At 48.5% G+C, this 16,610-nt stretch overlaps 1 protein-coding gene across 1 annotated transcript in view; it reads right to left on the reverse strand.

Moving 5' to 3' along the window:
- Positions 1-16,610, reverse strand: part of INTS1 (integrator complex subunit 1) — a 72,662-nt gene that overhangs the window by 52,108 nt on the left and 3,944 nt on the right. The window contains exons 4-14 of the mRNA XM_028705382.2: positions 16,287-16,424; positions 15,386-15,545; positions 13,849-13,954; positions 10,606-10,792; positions 9,735-9,880; positions 6,965-7,106; positions 6,682-6,858; positions 4,978-5,086; positions 3,649-3,769; positions 864-941; positions 60-217 (exon numbers count right to left, since the gene is read on the reverse strand). Coding sequence (XP_028561215.2) covers positions 60-217; positions 864-941; positions 3,649-3,769; positions 4,978-5,086; positions 6,682-6,858; positions 6,965-7,106; positions 9,735-9,880; positions 10,606-10,792; positions 13,849-13,954; positions 15,386-15,545; positions 16,287-16,424 — 1,522 coding nt within the window. The remainder of the gene's footprint in view (positions 1-59; positions 218-863; positions 942-3,648; positions 3,770-4,977; positions 5,087-6,681; positions 6,859-6,964; positions 7,107-9,734; positions 9,881-10,605; positions 10,793-13,848; positions 13,955-15,385; positions 15,546-16,286; positions 16,425-16,610) is intronic.

The following is a 16,610-nucleotide window of genomic DNA, read 5'->3' on the forward strand; positions in this document are numbered from 1 at the left end:
CATAAGCAAAATAAAACCGGTGGGTGTGCGAAACCGAGGCTTCACTTCCAGAATCCTACCATCTGCCTGCACAGCTGCCGCCCGCTTCACCAGATGGTCTGCAAGCTCCATGGCGTCGGCGGGGCCGAGGGGGAGATCCCGCGACAGGCCGATCACGAGGATGCGCATGAGTGTGTCTTCGAGGATCGGCACTTCAGAGCAGAGGCGGAGGTAGAAGCTGGTGGGAGAGAAGGAGGGAGAGAGAGAGAGAGAGAGAGAAAGAGCTACTGGCTTCCAAAGAGTCAGTCCATATGGGGTGCAAAGTCAAACCGATCAGCAAACCTAGCTGTCAAGTGCTGTTGCTCGAGAGTAACCAGGCAGGACTCCGACCTGTCTTTTACAGGCTTTATTTTGGTGCAAACTATTTACAGTGAAGAGTGTCATAAGTTCATGTCTGGCTCCATCGCTAGCAGAGTGGTCTGTTTTTGTACCTCCCCCAACATAAAAGTTTCATCACCCGCAACCTTTTCTGCCCCTCCCTGCACCCCAGACTACTGCGCATGATGGGCGATGGCAAAGGCGTGCCTCCCGCCTCTCCGGCTGGCTCAGGTGCAGTGCTAAGGCTCTTACTAGCATCCTCTGGTCCTTGCACCTCCTCTCCACTGGAGGTGGGGCTTTCCTCTTCCCCGGAAGAGGAACTGCTTTGCAAGATTTTTGGAGGCTCCCTGTAACACAAATGCCCTTCTATCTCTCGCCTCTGGCCGATGGCAGTTCCCTGACACTAGCCAATAATCTTTCTGCATAACAGTGACAACCTTTTAACCCCTGGGCTTTTGTGGGTTTTTAAAATAAATAAATAAAGCCAAGCCAAGCCCCCGACTTACTTGCGGTCGCTCTCGGGAGGCCAGTTGTCCCATTTGTAGTAGGTCTCTGGCTGTTCTGTGAACAGCACTTTGTGGAGGCTTAGAAAATAGGGAAAAGCGATGTGTCAGAATCAGTTGATCCAGGAAGAAAAGGGTCAAGGTTCAGGAGCCCGAGAACAGGAGGAAATGTTTCAGGACTGCACAGGAGCAGCAAAGTTGCTCCAATGGGATTCCCCGCCTGCCCACCAAGCTTTCAAGTGGAGGGGTGACAGGTTTGGTGCTGTCCATCAGGCAATGGCTTTTTCCACCTGCCTTGCCCCACCGTCCAGCCCCGGTAATCTTAATAAGGGTGTTGTTTCCAGAGGAAGAACTGTAGGGGTGACAGACTTTGTCATCATGTGGGGGTTGGTTTCCCCGGGGCTACCCCACCTCCAGCCCGAGGAACCTTCAGAAAGGAGTCGCTGCCACAGGTATTACCATACTTTTCCATGTATAAGACTGTTTTTTTCCTTGAAAAATCATGCTAAAAAGTGGGGGGCGTCTCATACACGGGTAGTGCATAGGGTGGACGTATGATTGGTTGCTGCCGAGGCTGTCAGCGGCTATTGTGTGTGTTATTGGTTGCTGCGTCAATGGGTGGTGCTGATTGGCTGACGCTCTGGCAGTCGGGCAGGTGATTGGCAGCTTCTGTCGGCGATGGGACAGGCGGGAGGTGGATTTAGCGACAAGTGTGGGGGCTCAACAATTCAGGTCAATTCTCCGCAAAAAAATAGCTCAACTCAAGAACTCTGTGCCATTTCCCCCCATTTTCTTATATTTGAGTCTCCCAAAATAGGGGGCATCTTATACATGGGGGCGTCTTATACACAGAAAAGTACGGTATGTGCCTGGGCGTTTTAATGAGCTGAACAGATTTAAAGATTATCAGTCATGGAGATGTGGAGAGTGTGCGTATGAATTGAACAGTGCTTAGTTTAATTTTGGCTGCTATTTTGCCAACGTTAATATTGCTTTCTAGATTATGAATGCTGTAGTCCTAAAACATGGTTATAATTGTGATATTTAGTTTATTTTGTAGTAGTTGTTTTGTTAATAGCGCCTTATAATTGAAATTGTTTCACTGATGATTTGTAATTGTTTTACTGGCGACTTGCTAATTATTCCATGAGAGTCATGCTGTATTTGTAATGCTGTTATTTTGTTGTTATTTACTGCTTGAAGCAGGGATTTCCTCATTTATAATAATATAATAATAATAATAATAATTTATTATTTGTACCCCGCCCATCTGGCTGGGTTTCCCCAGCCACTCTGGGCGGCTTCCAACAAAGATTAAAAATACATCAAAATGTTTGAATGAAAATAAGCATAGAAATATAATCCATCAATCAATGTCCAGCAGCTTCCCTGTCCTTGTGGGGATTCATGGCGTGTAAGTGGGCTGGGAGTTGTACCGCCTCTCCCTGGGAGCCAGCACCATCCCCTCTGTATCTTCCAGCTGTCACACAGGTCATGGATCTGGGCCCCCTTGTCATAAGAGCCTAAGAAGAACCTGCTGGGTCGCGCCAATGGCCCACCTAATCCAGCATGCTGTTCTTACACTGGCCAACCAGATGACTGGGGAAGACCCACATGCAGGACTTGAGCACAAAAGCAACTCTCCCCTCCTTTGTTTCCAGAAACCGGTGTTCAGAATCAGTGCTGCCACTAGTAGCCTTTTCCTCTGTGAAATTGCCTAATCCTCTTTTAAAGTCATCCAAGTTGGCGCCTGTCACTGCTTCCTGCATAGAGATCCTTCCATAGCTTAATATGTGCTGAATCTTTATCTGTCCTGAATCTTCCCACAAGATTTCCTGGGCAGGGAAGGAGCAAGCTCCTACCTTGTCAGAAGATCCATGCATGTCCACCCACCCCCATTTCCTCTTAAGCCACTTCCGCCCTTCAGAGGAGGTGGAGTTGTGGGCGTCAAGCCCCCCCCCCCCCAGCGCAATTGGGGGGATTCCCGGCCGCGTCACCTCCTGGCCAGCCAATCGGCTGGCTCTGGGGGCGTGGCCTGCCCTAATTAAAGCAGAACATGGCCGGGGATCTCCCTCTTTGCCGCCTGCCAGCTGTTCCTGCTTTTCCCACCCTCCCACCCTATAAGGTTTACGTTCCTTGACCTTGCTATGGACCTTGGTTGGTCACTGTTGAGGGGCCTGGTAGGAACTTTTCCACTTGGCAAATTGGCACCAGCCACTTGGTTTTCGCCTAGCTCATAGCAAATCATCACAACTTTCTGGGTATTGGTGGTTAGGCATTGGTATTGCTCTGTAGATGGAAGAGGGGAGGAAGCGCCATCACCTGCCCCACATATTGAAGGGTAGTCTGATAAAGGATTCCGGGGGAGCATGGCCCAGTCCAAAGTCTGGGGAGGTGAGGGCCTTAGGCACGCCCCCAATTGGTCACCCTGGGGGAGTTCCTAGTTGATGTGCATCAGCAGGACTCCTACTGGTGGTTAACCCTTCCCAGACTTCAAGCAGACGGGCTGAAGGTGGATATAGTCGGTTAGGACCAATGCCTAAGCCAATACCGCTCATCACCTGTAACAAATAAAGTTGTGGCCTTATTTAGCCCATTGTGTCATGTGTCATTATTTCCACTGGGGGGGGGGTGAGTCGCCACGCAATTCTGATTCTCCACCCTCAAGCGCCTCCTGGCCCCTAGACCAAATCCTGGTCTGAATGAGGGTGCTCAGAGGGAACCCAAGACATTCTCCCAAGAGGCTGGGTGCACCATCAACACCATCATCTCCAGCTCAGCTTCTTACCAGTGAACGTATTCTTTGGGAGCCAGTTTGGTGATGGAGGGAACCACCGTGTGCAGCCACCAAACCGCGTCCCTCTGGATGGCTGCGATCTGGTTCTGGAAGGCACGCAGGACCTCCAAGTCTGGGGAGAAGGACAGAAGCAGAGGGGGTCAGAAGGAACGTCATCAGGTTCCAGGATGGCAGAGCCGGGATGCCCTCTTGCACACAGCCATGGTGGGGAAGGGGCAAAGGCGAAGGGCAAAAGCCAGCATCTCCCCCATCTTACTTAAAACAGGTGGACCAAGGTTCTAGGCCAGGGTGGGCAATCTGCAGCCCAAGGGGCCTCATTTCATGCACCTCTCGGCTTGATTTCAAGAGCCTTCCAGAAGTGATCAGACCTCTGGGCAAGAGAGGTCAAGTCCTTCCTTGGGCTGGGATGAAGCAGGAAAGCGAGAGGGAGATGCAAGGGTGTGGAGGGATGGCAAGAGGGAGAAGGAAGGGGCAAGAAAAAGAGAGATAAAAAGGAAACAGGGTAGTAGGAAAAGAGAAAGGGTGGCCCCACTCTTTTTGGTGTGACCCTGCCCACCACTGGTTTCAGTCTTGCCCCTGACCAAGATGCGGCTCCAAACAGGTTACCATGGGGGAAATTGTGACTCTCAACACAAAAGCCCTGTTCTTAAGTCTGGGCAGACAGATCTGAAGGGTGGGTGGCGGCAATAAGACAATTCATTTTATTTATATTTATTAATCGGAATTTATGTACCACCCTATACCCGGAGGTCTCAGGGCGGCTCACAGAACAAAATCAAAATGTAAAACCACAACATATATAATCAAAATGAAAACAACAAGCCAATAACACCCCCCTCAAAAAAGAACCACATTTTAAAAATTAACTGGAGTTCAATTTTTTGCCTGCAAGAGTTATCCTGTTAACAATGTTCGGATGCGGATTAAGAAAAAGAGATAGTAAGGATCACATGATCCCCGGGAAACGAGAGGGATCCTTTGCTGCAGGACTGGCGCTGGAAAATATGGCCCCCGACTCTTGGAAACGAAACCACTGCTGCTGTCTGTGCAGTTTGGGCATGAAAATGCTTCACCTTTAATTGATAAAAGAGGGCAACGCTCTCGAAACAGGCTGTGGGACTGACAGCGCACGGCAACAAAGCTCAGATTTATGATGACAGACATGTGATGGAATCAATAATTTTATTTATTTACATGCTTATTTTCACATCGGTTCTGGGCAGCGTCTCCAGAGCAGGCCCACAGATCCTACATGTCTACCCAGCTCCCTCTTCCTTGCCCTGTTTTTAGAGACTAAGCCAGGCGATGCAACCCACTTACTCTTCTTCTCGCCTTTGTCCCACGCAAGGCCAGCTTCCTTCACCTGGGCAGTGATGCTGAGCATCATGGAGACGGCCAGCAGGTCTGTGATGTGGATGACAAAACGGTCCTGCCAGGAGTAAGAGGGGAGGATGGTGATTATGTGGGGTGGGGGGTCGCCGGGAGGCAGGACAGGCCCCCCAGGCAAACGACACATGTGCCAGCCCGTCTGTCCCTTCTGCGTGTCGCTCAGGAGATCCATCAGTCTTCTTCCCCAACGTGCTTCCGTGACTCATGTCTTGGGACGTAAGCACACACTGCCTTAGCAGAGTCAACAGCAGAGCTAGACTGGAGGTGTGACTACTAAGCTACTTCTATTATACACAAATCAGGACAAAGGAAAACATGGTTCCTCTCTCTCTTCTTCCCCGGAGAGAGGGGGATTCAAAAATACAACAACAGAACGGAACAGTGTAAATAATAATAATAATAATAATAATAATAATAATAATAATAATAATAATAATAAATTTTATGTATATCCCGCCCTCCCCAGCCGAAGCCGGGCTCAGGCCGGCTAACAACAATAAAATAATACAATATTCTAAAATCATTTCATTAAAAATTACTTCAAATCAAATTGATGGCAACCATTGGGCTAGAGTTCTGTGAAAGGAGGGAGTCAGACTGTGCCCTGGCCAAAGGCTTGGCGGAACAGCTCTGTCAGGGGTCGGCAAAGTTTTTGTGGTATGGGCCGGTTCACGGTCCCACAGACGCTGCGGTGGGCCAGAGTGTGTGTACACGCACGCATGCGCAAATGCTATTTCCGGCGCTTCTTCCAGTGCGGAGGAGGCATGCGCAGCTTCCCATTGGCTTCATCCCGCTGCCCTGCGGAGGCTTCACGGGCTACCCCAGAAGCCAGAACAGCCAAAGGGAGCACTGCGCAGCACTCCCTCTAGCTGTTCTAGCTTCTGCCTTAGCGGGGAGCCTTCATCCTGCTGCCCTGTGGAGGCTTCACACGGCTATCCCTGGCTTTTGCGGGAGGTGTATCTTAGCCAGCAGACGTCAAAGCAATAAACAACTATTTTACTTTTAAAAGTCATCTGAAGGCAGCCCTCTTTAGGGAAGTTTTTAATGTTTGATGCTGTACTGTTTTCAATATTCAGTTGGAAGCCACCCAGAGTGGCTGGGGAAACCCAGCCAGATGGGCGGGGTATAAATAAATTATTATTATTATTATTATTATTATTATTATTATTATTATTATTATTATTATTATTATCTGGTGCATCTAATAGAGCAAAAAATACGGTGAACATCACACGCAGGAAATTTATAGCATGTAGAACTTCTTTTACAGAAATAAGATTCATTAAATCTGATAATACGAATGGAAGTCAAAAGCTCTGTAGCTGTGGATAAGGGGTTAAGAACAAGACTGAATGTAGTTGGATTAATTAAGATTTCAGAAGCAGGATGGGGAAAAAAACCACATTCCCCCTTGAAATCCAGCACACAGGAAGTCGCACAAAATGTATAATCGGCTTTATAATTGGTATAAATTGGCATATGAATTAGAGATTGGCAAAATGTGGTTTTTAGCGGATTTTAGTAATTGAAAATTACAAAAAAATTACAAAAACAAACAAAAACAGGGAAGGAACACACCATACAAGGCGCCTTTTGCAGAAACGGCTGGTGGGGGAAACGGAGCGGTCCTCTTACCTTGAACTCCATCTCGGCGTACTGAGGCTCCTTCCTCTCCTGCATGAGACCGAGGCAGAAAGCCTGGAAGTTGATCTCGTGCTTCGTCTGCTTGATGATCTCCCTCAGCAAGGCCCGCGAGGCGCGCAGGTAGTCGTCTTTGTTGGTCAGCAGATCTTGGAAGACCATCGCCAGGAACTGGGAAGAGAGCAAGGAGGAGATGCTGCATTAAGCGGGGTGGGCAAGAGGGGGGCTGATCTGTCCCACGGGCGGCTTCCCCAGCCCTGGCTAACCAGCCACCTACCTTTGGAGCGAGCTCCGGGCTGTGCTGCAAAACCGTGTAGAGAATCTGCATGTTGTTGGGATTTCTGGCATTTGAAAGCTCGTTGAAGACCACCGATTTGACCACCGTGCCCAAGTTGTCCCGGTGGGCGTTCAGCAGCTCCCTGCAGGAAATGAAGGTTTTTTAAAAGGGGAAAAAAGCTTATTTACACAAAAGAAAAACAATACTATATAAAACGTAGGAAAAACACCTGTGTGATATACAAGGCACGTCAAGACCTCCTCATAGAATAAGAAGTTCCAGAGTTCATGTTACATACATTAAAGTGCCAGATGAAGAAGGAGAAGAGAAGAGTTTGGATTTGATATCCCGCCTTTCACTCCCCTTCAGGAGTCTCAAAGCGGCTAACATTCTCCTTTCCCTTCCTCCCCCACAACAAACACTCTGTGAGGTGAGTGGGGCTGAGAGACTTCAGAAAAGTGTGACTGGCCCAGGGTCACCCAGCAGCTGCATGTGGAGGAGTGGGGAAGCGAACCCGGTTCCCCAGATTACGAGTCCACCGCTCTTAACCACTACACCACAGATGTCCACAAATGCCCGCTGCATATGTAATAAAGTTCTGCCAGGTGATGTAAAATCATTGTGGTTTTTCCTTGAAGAACCTGGATTCCATATGCATTTTTTAATGCTATTGCTAAAGTCCAAATCGTTCTATATTACGGGGGTAAGTTTAGGTTATCCAGTTTTTTCCACGATCAAAGGGTGGTTTGTCTAGCAACTATAAGGAAACGCAGAAGCAAGTCCTTAAATTTGGTGTCTTTGTGATGTCCTGTAAAGCCATTATTATGTGCCATATAATACTCATTCTGTATTTGTAAGAAAGCACTTACACTTTGGAACTCCCTGCCTATTGACATCAGGCAAGTGTGTTCATTGAACTCTTTTCAGCACTAGATAAAAACATTTTTGGTCTAGGCAAGCCTGCCCAGATGTGTTGACATGTCTTACCCTGTTTTTAGTTTGTTGCGTACCGTATTTTTCGCACCATAGGGCGCATCTAGTTTTTAGACGGAGAAATCAATAAAAAAAATCTCCCCCCAGCCCAGCCCCAAAGAGCAGCGTACAGGCTGTGCACAACCACTCCCTGCGGGAGGGGTTGCGCGCGGCTATGGAACAAGCCAAGGCAGCGAGTGGGATGGATCCCACTCGCTGTTTTGGCTTCCTCTTTAGCCCCAAGCAACCTCTCCCTGCCGGGAGAGGCTGCGTGGAGCTAAAGAAGCCATAGCCCCGTGCAGCCTCTCCCTGCTGCTATGGCACAAGCCTGCATTCGCTCCATAGGACGCACACACATTTCCCCTCAATTTTTGGAGGGGAAAAACTGCGTCCAATAGAGCGAAAAATACGGTACTTATTTTTATTTTTAATGTGTTAGATACTTGTTCTTGTTATTACTGGTAATTTTCACTTTGTGGTTTGCTTATTTGCTTTTCTTTTTAACAGTCAAGCAGTGTTTAAACATTATGAAAGCAAAAAAATAATTCTAGCATAAATTTAATATTATCACTAATCAGTTGCTTAAGCACATCAGACCAAAATTCTTGTACAGGGTGGTGTTCCCACCAGAGGTTTTGAACAAAGAACCAACCAAGTTGACTGTAACTAGGCTCCTAGGCAGATTGCTGGACTTAATGCGAATTCCACCTGTCCCTGGCACCTGCCAGTTGTGGGGGAGAAACTCTTCCCCATCTCCATTAGCAACAATTCAAGGTCCACCAGTCTCTTTTCCTAACCACTGATGTGCACAGACCCTGCTCCTGCTGCCCCTGCTCTCTCCTGCAAGTATGGCTGGGCGATAGACTGATATATTGTCCAAAACCAGTTTGAAGTCCGTATTGTGCTGTTGGTTTCATAATTTTTGACGTGGAAATATATTGTGAATCACAATGTGTGTGTGTAATGCAAGAACCACAATGCAGGTAAAGCAGTGAACCCAGCCAATGCCTCTACGTAGCTCCATCCTTATTTCAGACATCGTGGTACATTGGTACATCACGATGTTTAGCCCGTATATCATGATGTTGAAAACTGGTTATCGGTCCAGCCCTACCCACAAGGAGGATTTGGCCCCCCTTTGCCCTTTACCTACAGGACCGCCTCTCCTGGTATGTCCCGCGGGGGACATTAAGGTTCACAAATGACAACATTTTGGAGGTCCCACGTCGCAAGGTGGTTAGATTGGTCTCAACTAGGGCCAGGGCCTTTTCAGTACTGGCCCCGACTTGGTGGAACGCTCTGTCCCAAGAGACTAGGGCCCTGTGGGACTTGACGTCTTTCCGCAGGGCCTGCAAGACAGAGCTGTTCCGCCTGGCCTTTGGTTTGGACTCAGTCTGACCCTTCTGTTTCCCTCCCCTTATGGTTTTGAACTAGGGGCTACTATTAAAATGAGGCTGCATTTTAAATTGTATTTTAATCCGTATCTTAAATAGTTTCTTTCCCCCTCCCCTATTATGTTTTTATTGTGATTTTACTGGTGTTAGCCGCCCGGCTCTGGCCAGGGAGGGCGGGGTTTAAATAAAATTTATTATTACTTATTATTACTCAGGTGTCAGCGCAGGGGTGTCCACAAACTTTTTTCAAAGAGGGCCAGATCCAAAGTTGTTGATCTTTTTTAGGGTTAAAGTTGTTGAGCTTTATTTTACGATTTGTTACAATTTTACCCAACCGGCGGGCCGGATTAGGCCCCCAGGCCTAGTGAAAGAGAGCCTTTTGCCTGGCTTCAGCCTGGGCTTACCTGACACACAGCATGTAGTGGTTGAGAAGAACTTTGGGTTTGAGGCGGATTTTGATCAGGTTGGAGACCACCTCGACGTCCTCGGAGCTGTGGGTGTTGCAGTTCATGCAGACCGACATGAGCAAGTCCTGGGCAGGTCTGGTGAGCTGGGAAGGAAGGGGAAGAAGGGTGCTATGAGGGCAGGCATGGGAGAAAGAAGCCCCGCGAATAAAATGAAGATGGGAAGCTTAGCCCGGAGTTGGAAAGAAGATAAAGTCCCTACCAGAGAAGAATGGCAAACCCAGCTGAAATGGCAAAGCTGACTGGAAAACTCAGAAACCAAAAGGATAAAAACTTTATAAAAGAATGGGGAAATTTTATAAGTTACTTAGGAGACCACTGTAAGCAGATGGAAACAAGAGCAGGATTTTGACTGACTTGTAGTGTAAAAAATATTATGGACAATATTTGGTTTGATATAAAAACTGGAGAATGGATGAATATGCAGTTGTAGATGGTTAAAATAAGACTTTATGGAGGGAATGGGGGGGAGTCTCGAGATTCGGAGAATTTATACAGATACGTTCTTATAAGTTTGTGTTTATTTGTACTTTGTATTTGCAAAAACAATAAAAATGATTTTAAAAAAAGGAGGATGGGAAGCTGCCTAATATTAGGTCAGACTATTATGATTATTTATTAAAGCTCCTTACTGCCCTTTGTCTGAAGATCACAGGGTGATTTACAATATAAACACACACACAACATCCCATAATAACAAACAAAAACAATACCTGTCCTGGATAGAATCCAGCCCCAGCTCCAAGTTCAAGTAAGGGAACGGGGAGTTTCGGGTTTTGTAAAAAATCCAGACCAAGCCCAGCCTTCTTACCTTGGGGTTCTGCAGCCACATCTCCAGTCTCTGCACGGCCATTTGTCGAATCTCCTTGTAGCCGCAGGTGGCAGTCAGGAGGCGCAAGAGATTCCGGGACACGTTGTCCATGGGCTGGCGCCTGTTGAGCTGGTCCCGTAACATGTCCAGGACGTATTCCTCCACGCTCTCGGCCAGGTCGTCGTACCTGGGACAGGATAGGAATTTATTATTTATACCCCACCCACTTGGCCGGGTTTCCCCAGCCACTTTGGGCGGCTCCCAACAGAATATTAAAAACACAATAAAACATCAAACATTAAAAACTTCCCTAAACAGGGCTGCCTTCAGGTGTCTTCTAAAAGTCAGGTACAGTGGTACCTTGGGTTACAGACACTTCAGGTTACAGACGCTTCAGGCTACAGACTCCGCTGACCCAGAAATAGTACCTTGGGTTAAGAACTTTGCTTCAGGATGAGAACAGAAATTGTGCTCCGGCGGCGCGGTGGCAGTGGGAGGCCCCATTAGCTAAAGTGGTATCTCAGGTTAAGAACAGTTTCTGGTTAAGAACAGACCTCCAGAACGAATTAAGTTCTTAACCAGAGGTACCACTGTAGTTGTTTATTTCCTTGACATCTGATGGGAGGGCGTTCCACAGGGCGGGTGCCACCACCAAGAAGGCCCTCTGCCTGCTTCCCTTTAACCTCACTTCTCGCAGGGAGGGAGCCACCAGAAGGCCCTCAGAGCTGGACCTCAGTGTCCGGGCTGGACAATGGGGGTGGAGAAGGTCCCTCAGGTATTCTGGGCTGAGGCTGTTTAGGGCTTTAAAGGTCAGAACCAACACTTTGAATTGTGCTCGGAAACAAATGTTGGGCATGAAGCACAGGCTGCTTTTAGAAGGAGGTTAACAGAGCAGGACAGGTTTGGGGTCATGGCTTTTAGGTCTATCAAACAGCCGAACTGGGATTCAGGGTGGCTGACAACCCCATCATCATTATTATTTGGAAGAAGCATTATTATAAAATGCAAAAAACGAACTAGTGGGAAACACTAAATGAGACACATCAAAGCACGTTGAGAACCAGCAATTACAAATGCGGTTTCTCCTGAGAGCAACCCTATTATCAGCATCGTCTGTCTGCACCTTAGTTTCCAACGGTCTGTCTGAAGAGGAAGGTCTTGATCAGCCAGCAGGAGGATAACAGGGAGGGAGCCAGGATGACCTCTCTCGGGAGGGAATCCCCCAATAGAGGAGCAGACACAGAAAGGCTGTCTCTCATGCTAGCACCAACTGTGCCTCAGAACAGTCTCATCACCATCTTCTCTGTCCTTCAACTGATCCTGTCGTTTCTTCTTCCCAACCTTTGACATATGCAATCACTGCGGCTGCAGCTATATGAACTACAATGCCTATAAGGCAGGGATGAGAGAAGCCACATATGGATCTACTGGGAGTGAGTGATTTGCAGGAAATTGGAAAGAGTTCGACTCCTGGTTGTTTAACTGAAGGAATGATCGCCGGGCGCGGAGCACACTTCCACCCGCAGACAAGCCACAGCTGTCTGAACATCATGCCCTCTATCTAACCTTTGGCTTTCTCAGTGGTCTGCCGTGCCCTGTCTTGTGACCTTTGTCTCCTTCGTCATACATTGTGCAAGGGGAAAATGACGCGGTGGAAACAGGTGCCAAAATAACTTTGTGCCACCCCACGATCGCGTGATTGGAAGATGTAAAGGGCACAGTCCAAAATGCATCTGACTGGTTTTGCATATTGTGCTAATAAAAAGAGCCTCAGCAGAGCTAGCTGGCAGCTTGCCTGTGCACAGCTCACCTGCATTACCAACTCCCGCCTCATGCCTTCACTTCATTAACAATAGCAGCAACAACAAGTTGACTCTGCCCCCCCATCCCGGACACCCACACTTCAAATTAAAGCTAGGGGTTGTCATGGTATTGACGGAGAACGAAGGGGAAGAGGAGAGACAAGTAGAGGAAGGGGGGCAGGAAGTGACAGTGGAGGAAAGGAGGGAAAATCAGGAGGAGGGAAGGCTCTCAGATGCTGGAGCAGAGCCTCAACACCGCACAGGAAGCTCTGGAACGGACAGCGAGGCAGTGCCGGTTCCATCTGCTCAGGAAAGGAGGGTGTTAAAGAGGAGGGGACAGAGACATCCCATGAGAATGCCTCGCCTCTTCTGCTGGAAAAGGGGCGGATGTAAGTCACTCCGAGAATCTGACCCGGAGGATTCGGACGCATGATTATGTGTGCTGCTTGTACTTATGTAAAATAAAGGACATACCGTATTTTTCGCCCTATAAGACACACTTTTCCCCCTCCAAAAATGAAGGGGAAATGTGTGTGCGTCTTATGGGGCGAATGCAGGCTTTCGCTGAAGCCTGGAGAGCGAGAGGTGTCGGTGCGCACCAACACCTCTCGCTCTCCAGGCTCCAGGAAGCTATCCGCAAGCCTTGCACGCCTGGGTGAACTGGGTGAAGAAGCCAGCAGCGCGGAGCACGGGGCGCCCTCCGTAGGAGGCTGCGGAGGGTGGCGCGGAGCTGCCCGCGCTCCAGGGCTTCTTGCAGCTCCGCGCCACCCCCCGGATCCCGGCGCGAAGCCGCACGGGGCTCCGGAGGGTAGCGCAGAGCTGCCTGCATCCCGAAGCCTGGTGCGCGCTGAAGAGCGCCCCCGGGCTTCACGCACCTCTCCGCAAGCCTGGGGAGACCAGTGTGGCTCCCTAGGCTTGCGGATATCAGGCTGTTCTGGGGGCTGGGGTCGGGGGAAGCTCGGGCTTCCCCCGTGCCTGCCCCGTGCCTGCGGAGGGGAAATTTTTTTTCCCTTTATTCTCCCCCCCAAAAATTAGGTGCGTCCTATGGGGCGGTGCGTCCTATGGGGCAAAAAATACGGTATATATGTATCGCGGAGTGAGCAGAGGCATTTCTTGCGGAGAGCACTCACAAGCCATCACAGGGGGTGACCAGGAATGGATCTGGGGGGGTGGGGAGGAGTGTGAGTGCAGCTCAGTTCTGGCACTCAAAGCAAAGCTTGGCAGCGGAGGACACCATGCTTTTGCATCTGGCTCCCCTGGGTGGATCTGATAAAGCACAAAGAAGGTCCTGTAAGTGTGGAGTCTGTCCTCCCTTGCTATAGGGTTAATAAAGACATAGGAAGGTCCAGCTGAATCTCACATGCCACATTTCCTTCAATCATTCTGCAGTTCTCCAGTGCTGTTTGAAGTGAGGGCATTTGCCATCAATGGGTGAGCATACCTGGGCATCAGTTGTCCTTCCTGCTCTGGGCTCATCTTGTCCTCAGCAATCAGCAGTTCGCTCTGGCTGTCCTCCTCTTCCGGCACAGAGGGATGTGGGCTGTTCCCTGAAGGAAAGCCAAGAACACACATTTCAACAGAGAGAAAGGGGGCAAGTTCAGATGTCACAATAAACTGGTTTGTCACAGTGGGAACAAGCAGCAGCAAACGTCACAGACTCATTCTCACCCTTCTTCTCCGGAAGAGCTGCGAGGAGTGCAGAAGCTTTCATTTCCAGTTACAATTAACAACAGTTTAGTGCTACGTCTGAACTGTACACTGTGGTTAACCTTAAACGATGGTTTATTGAAATAAGCCCTATAAAATGACGCCATCTTGTTTTGCGACAATCTCTCTGCTAATCTCATCTTCAGATCCCAGGACTTGCCAAGCACCATTGTCAAAATTTCACACCGGGTCAATTTCTGAGAAGTCCCATTTAAGCTTCCGCATCAACACAATGTTAAGCAAACCACACTGGAGGGATTGTACTGATCATATGTGGTGGAACTGTTCTGTAACAAATTGATTTTGGCAAAAGGTATTTGAAGAGACTGGTAAAATAGTAGGATGCAAGCTTCAGTGTCTTCCACAGCTGGCTTTGTTGTTCCTTTGTTGATAATGAAAAGGCTGATGTTCCTTACAAGGACTTCGTTTTAGTTTTAAAGGTGGCAGCTCAGCAGCTGATAAGAAAACACTGGAAAACTGCTACAGGATTAACGTTATCCAAGTTGTATATGAGCATCTGGCAAATCTGAGAGCCAGTGTGGCACAGTGGTTAAAGTATCAGACTAAGACCTGAGAAACCAGGGTTCAAATCCCCATCTGGCTATAAAGCTCACTGGGTGACCATGAGCCGGTCATTGTCTATTAGGCTAACAGGGTTGTTGTGGGGATTAAATGAGGAGGGGGAGAGCCACGCATGCCACATCTTGAGCTCCTTGGGGGAAAAGGTGGGATTTAAAACCATGGGTAAGCAACCTAAGGTCCGGGGGCCAGATCTGGCCCAATCGCCTTCTCAATCCGGCCCGCAGACGGTCCGGGAATCAGTGTGTTTTTACATGAGTAGAATGTGTGCTTTTATTTAAAATGCATCTCTGGGTTATTTGTGGGGCACAGGAATTCATTCATTTCCCCCCTCCAAAAAAATACAGTCTGGCTCCCCACAAGGTCTGAGGGACAGTGGACCAGCCCCGTGCTGAGAAAGTTTGCTGACCCCTGAGTAAAACAATACATAACTGAAAAGTTAACAAAAAGACAATGGAAGGTAAAAAACATGACTCTGGCAGTTTAGCTTGGTTTGATTTCATATGTCAACAGGTCTACGCATACCATAATTTCTCAATCAAACAACAGAGATCTTTTAAAATTAATCTACTGGACTTCACAGTGAAGACTATTAAAACCGATGTACTGTGATGCTCTTGCATGCTGACGTTGTTATCTGTATGTTCAGAAAACGAACAACCACCTTCCAAGCAACTCTCTAAGGGCCCTACCAGCGCTCAGGTCTCCTCCGCTGCGTCCAACCTCCCCATGCAGCAAAATGCTTTTGGGAGGCATCTTGGTGCTGAAGGCCGTCTGGATGTTTTCCACAAAGGTCTTGCAGTGGGGGCTGTCTACCCAGATACGCTCTCCCAGAGAATCCTCAATGTAAACCTGTAAAGGAGATGAACAGAAACTCCTCTCTACACCTGCACCAAAAAGAAACTGGTCCCCTTTTTGTATCCCAGGACTCAACTGTCAAAGAGAACCAACACACAGGCATCAAAGCAGTTAAGCGGGGTGGGTGGGTGTGCCCCAAACAGACAAGATCAGTACTTTCCAACCAGATGCTGGTGTTACAGGTATTCAAACTTTTGGGATGGCACAGATCTGTGTGGCAGAAATGAATGGTAGCTGATAATTGCAGCTGCGGCAACTCTGGGCTCCCTCTAATTTTAGCCAAAATCATAAACCATAGCTTAATAAAAACAATGGGGTAGGATATTTCAATGGCTGTTGTATTTGCTTCTCTTTCTAGCAGCTGCCATTCCACCAGGCTGCAGCAGAGGGAGTGACAACACCACTCCAATTGGCCCCTGGATTGTTTTGATTCAAGCTGGCCACTTTAAGAACTGATGCTGAGTTTGCTTGATTTCCTCTTCCCTCCCCATTGCTTTTTCCTTTTGTGACATGTCCATCAGGGCCTGCCTTGTTTCCTTTTGACTGCGTATATCTAAAACACAAAGCCGCTCTGGGAGCCTTCTCATCTGAAAGGCAGGGATAAAAACACTTTAAAAGAGATAATTATTTTCGAGCGACAGGTGTTGAAGACGCTCCTGTCCTTGCACACAGCCTTAACACTTCCGCCTGCCTCCAGTAGGCCTCCCACACGAGCACTGCCCCAGGTTGGTGTACCTTGACAAAGATCTCGGGCCAGTTCTCGTCTTCCTCGTATGCCGCCATGAGGAGGTTGCAGGCCAAGACAGACACCAGGCTGTTCCCTTTGGCTTTGAAGTTGATGGAGACGTCTCGGCGGAGGAGACTGCACAGTGCCTGCAAAAGCAAATTCCCCCAGTGAGAACAAGCAGAGAGCCTTAAGCAGGTTTGTATAATACAGTGGTGCCTCGCAAGACGAATGCCTCGCAAGACGGAAAACCCGCTAGGGTTTTCCGTTTTTGAGTTGCTTCGCAAGACGATTTTCCCTATGGGCTTCCTTCGCAAGACGAAACGTCTTGCTAG

This window comes from Podarcis muralis, chromosome 14 (genome assembly GCF_964188315.1).
Source record: "Podarcis muralis chromosome 14, rPodMur119.hap1.1, whole genome shotgun sequence".
In the NCBI taxonomy this organism is placed as follows: domain Eukaryota; kingdom Metazoa; phylum Chordata; class Lepidosauria; order Squamata; family Lacertidae; genus Podarcis; species Podarcis muralis.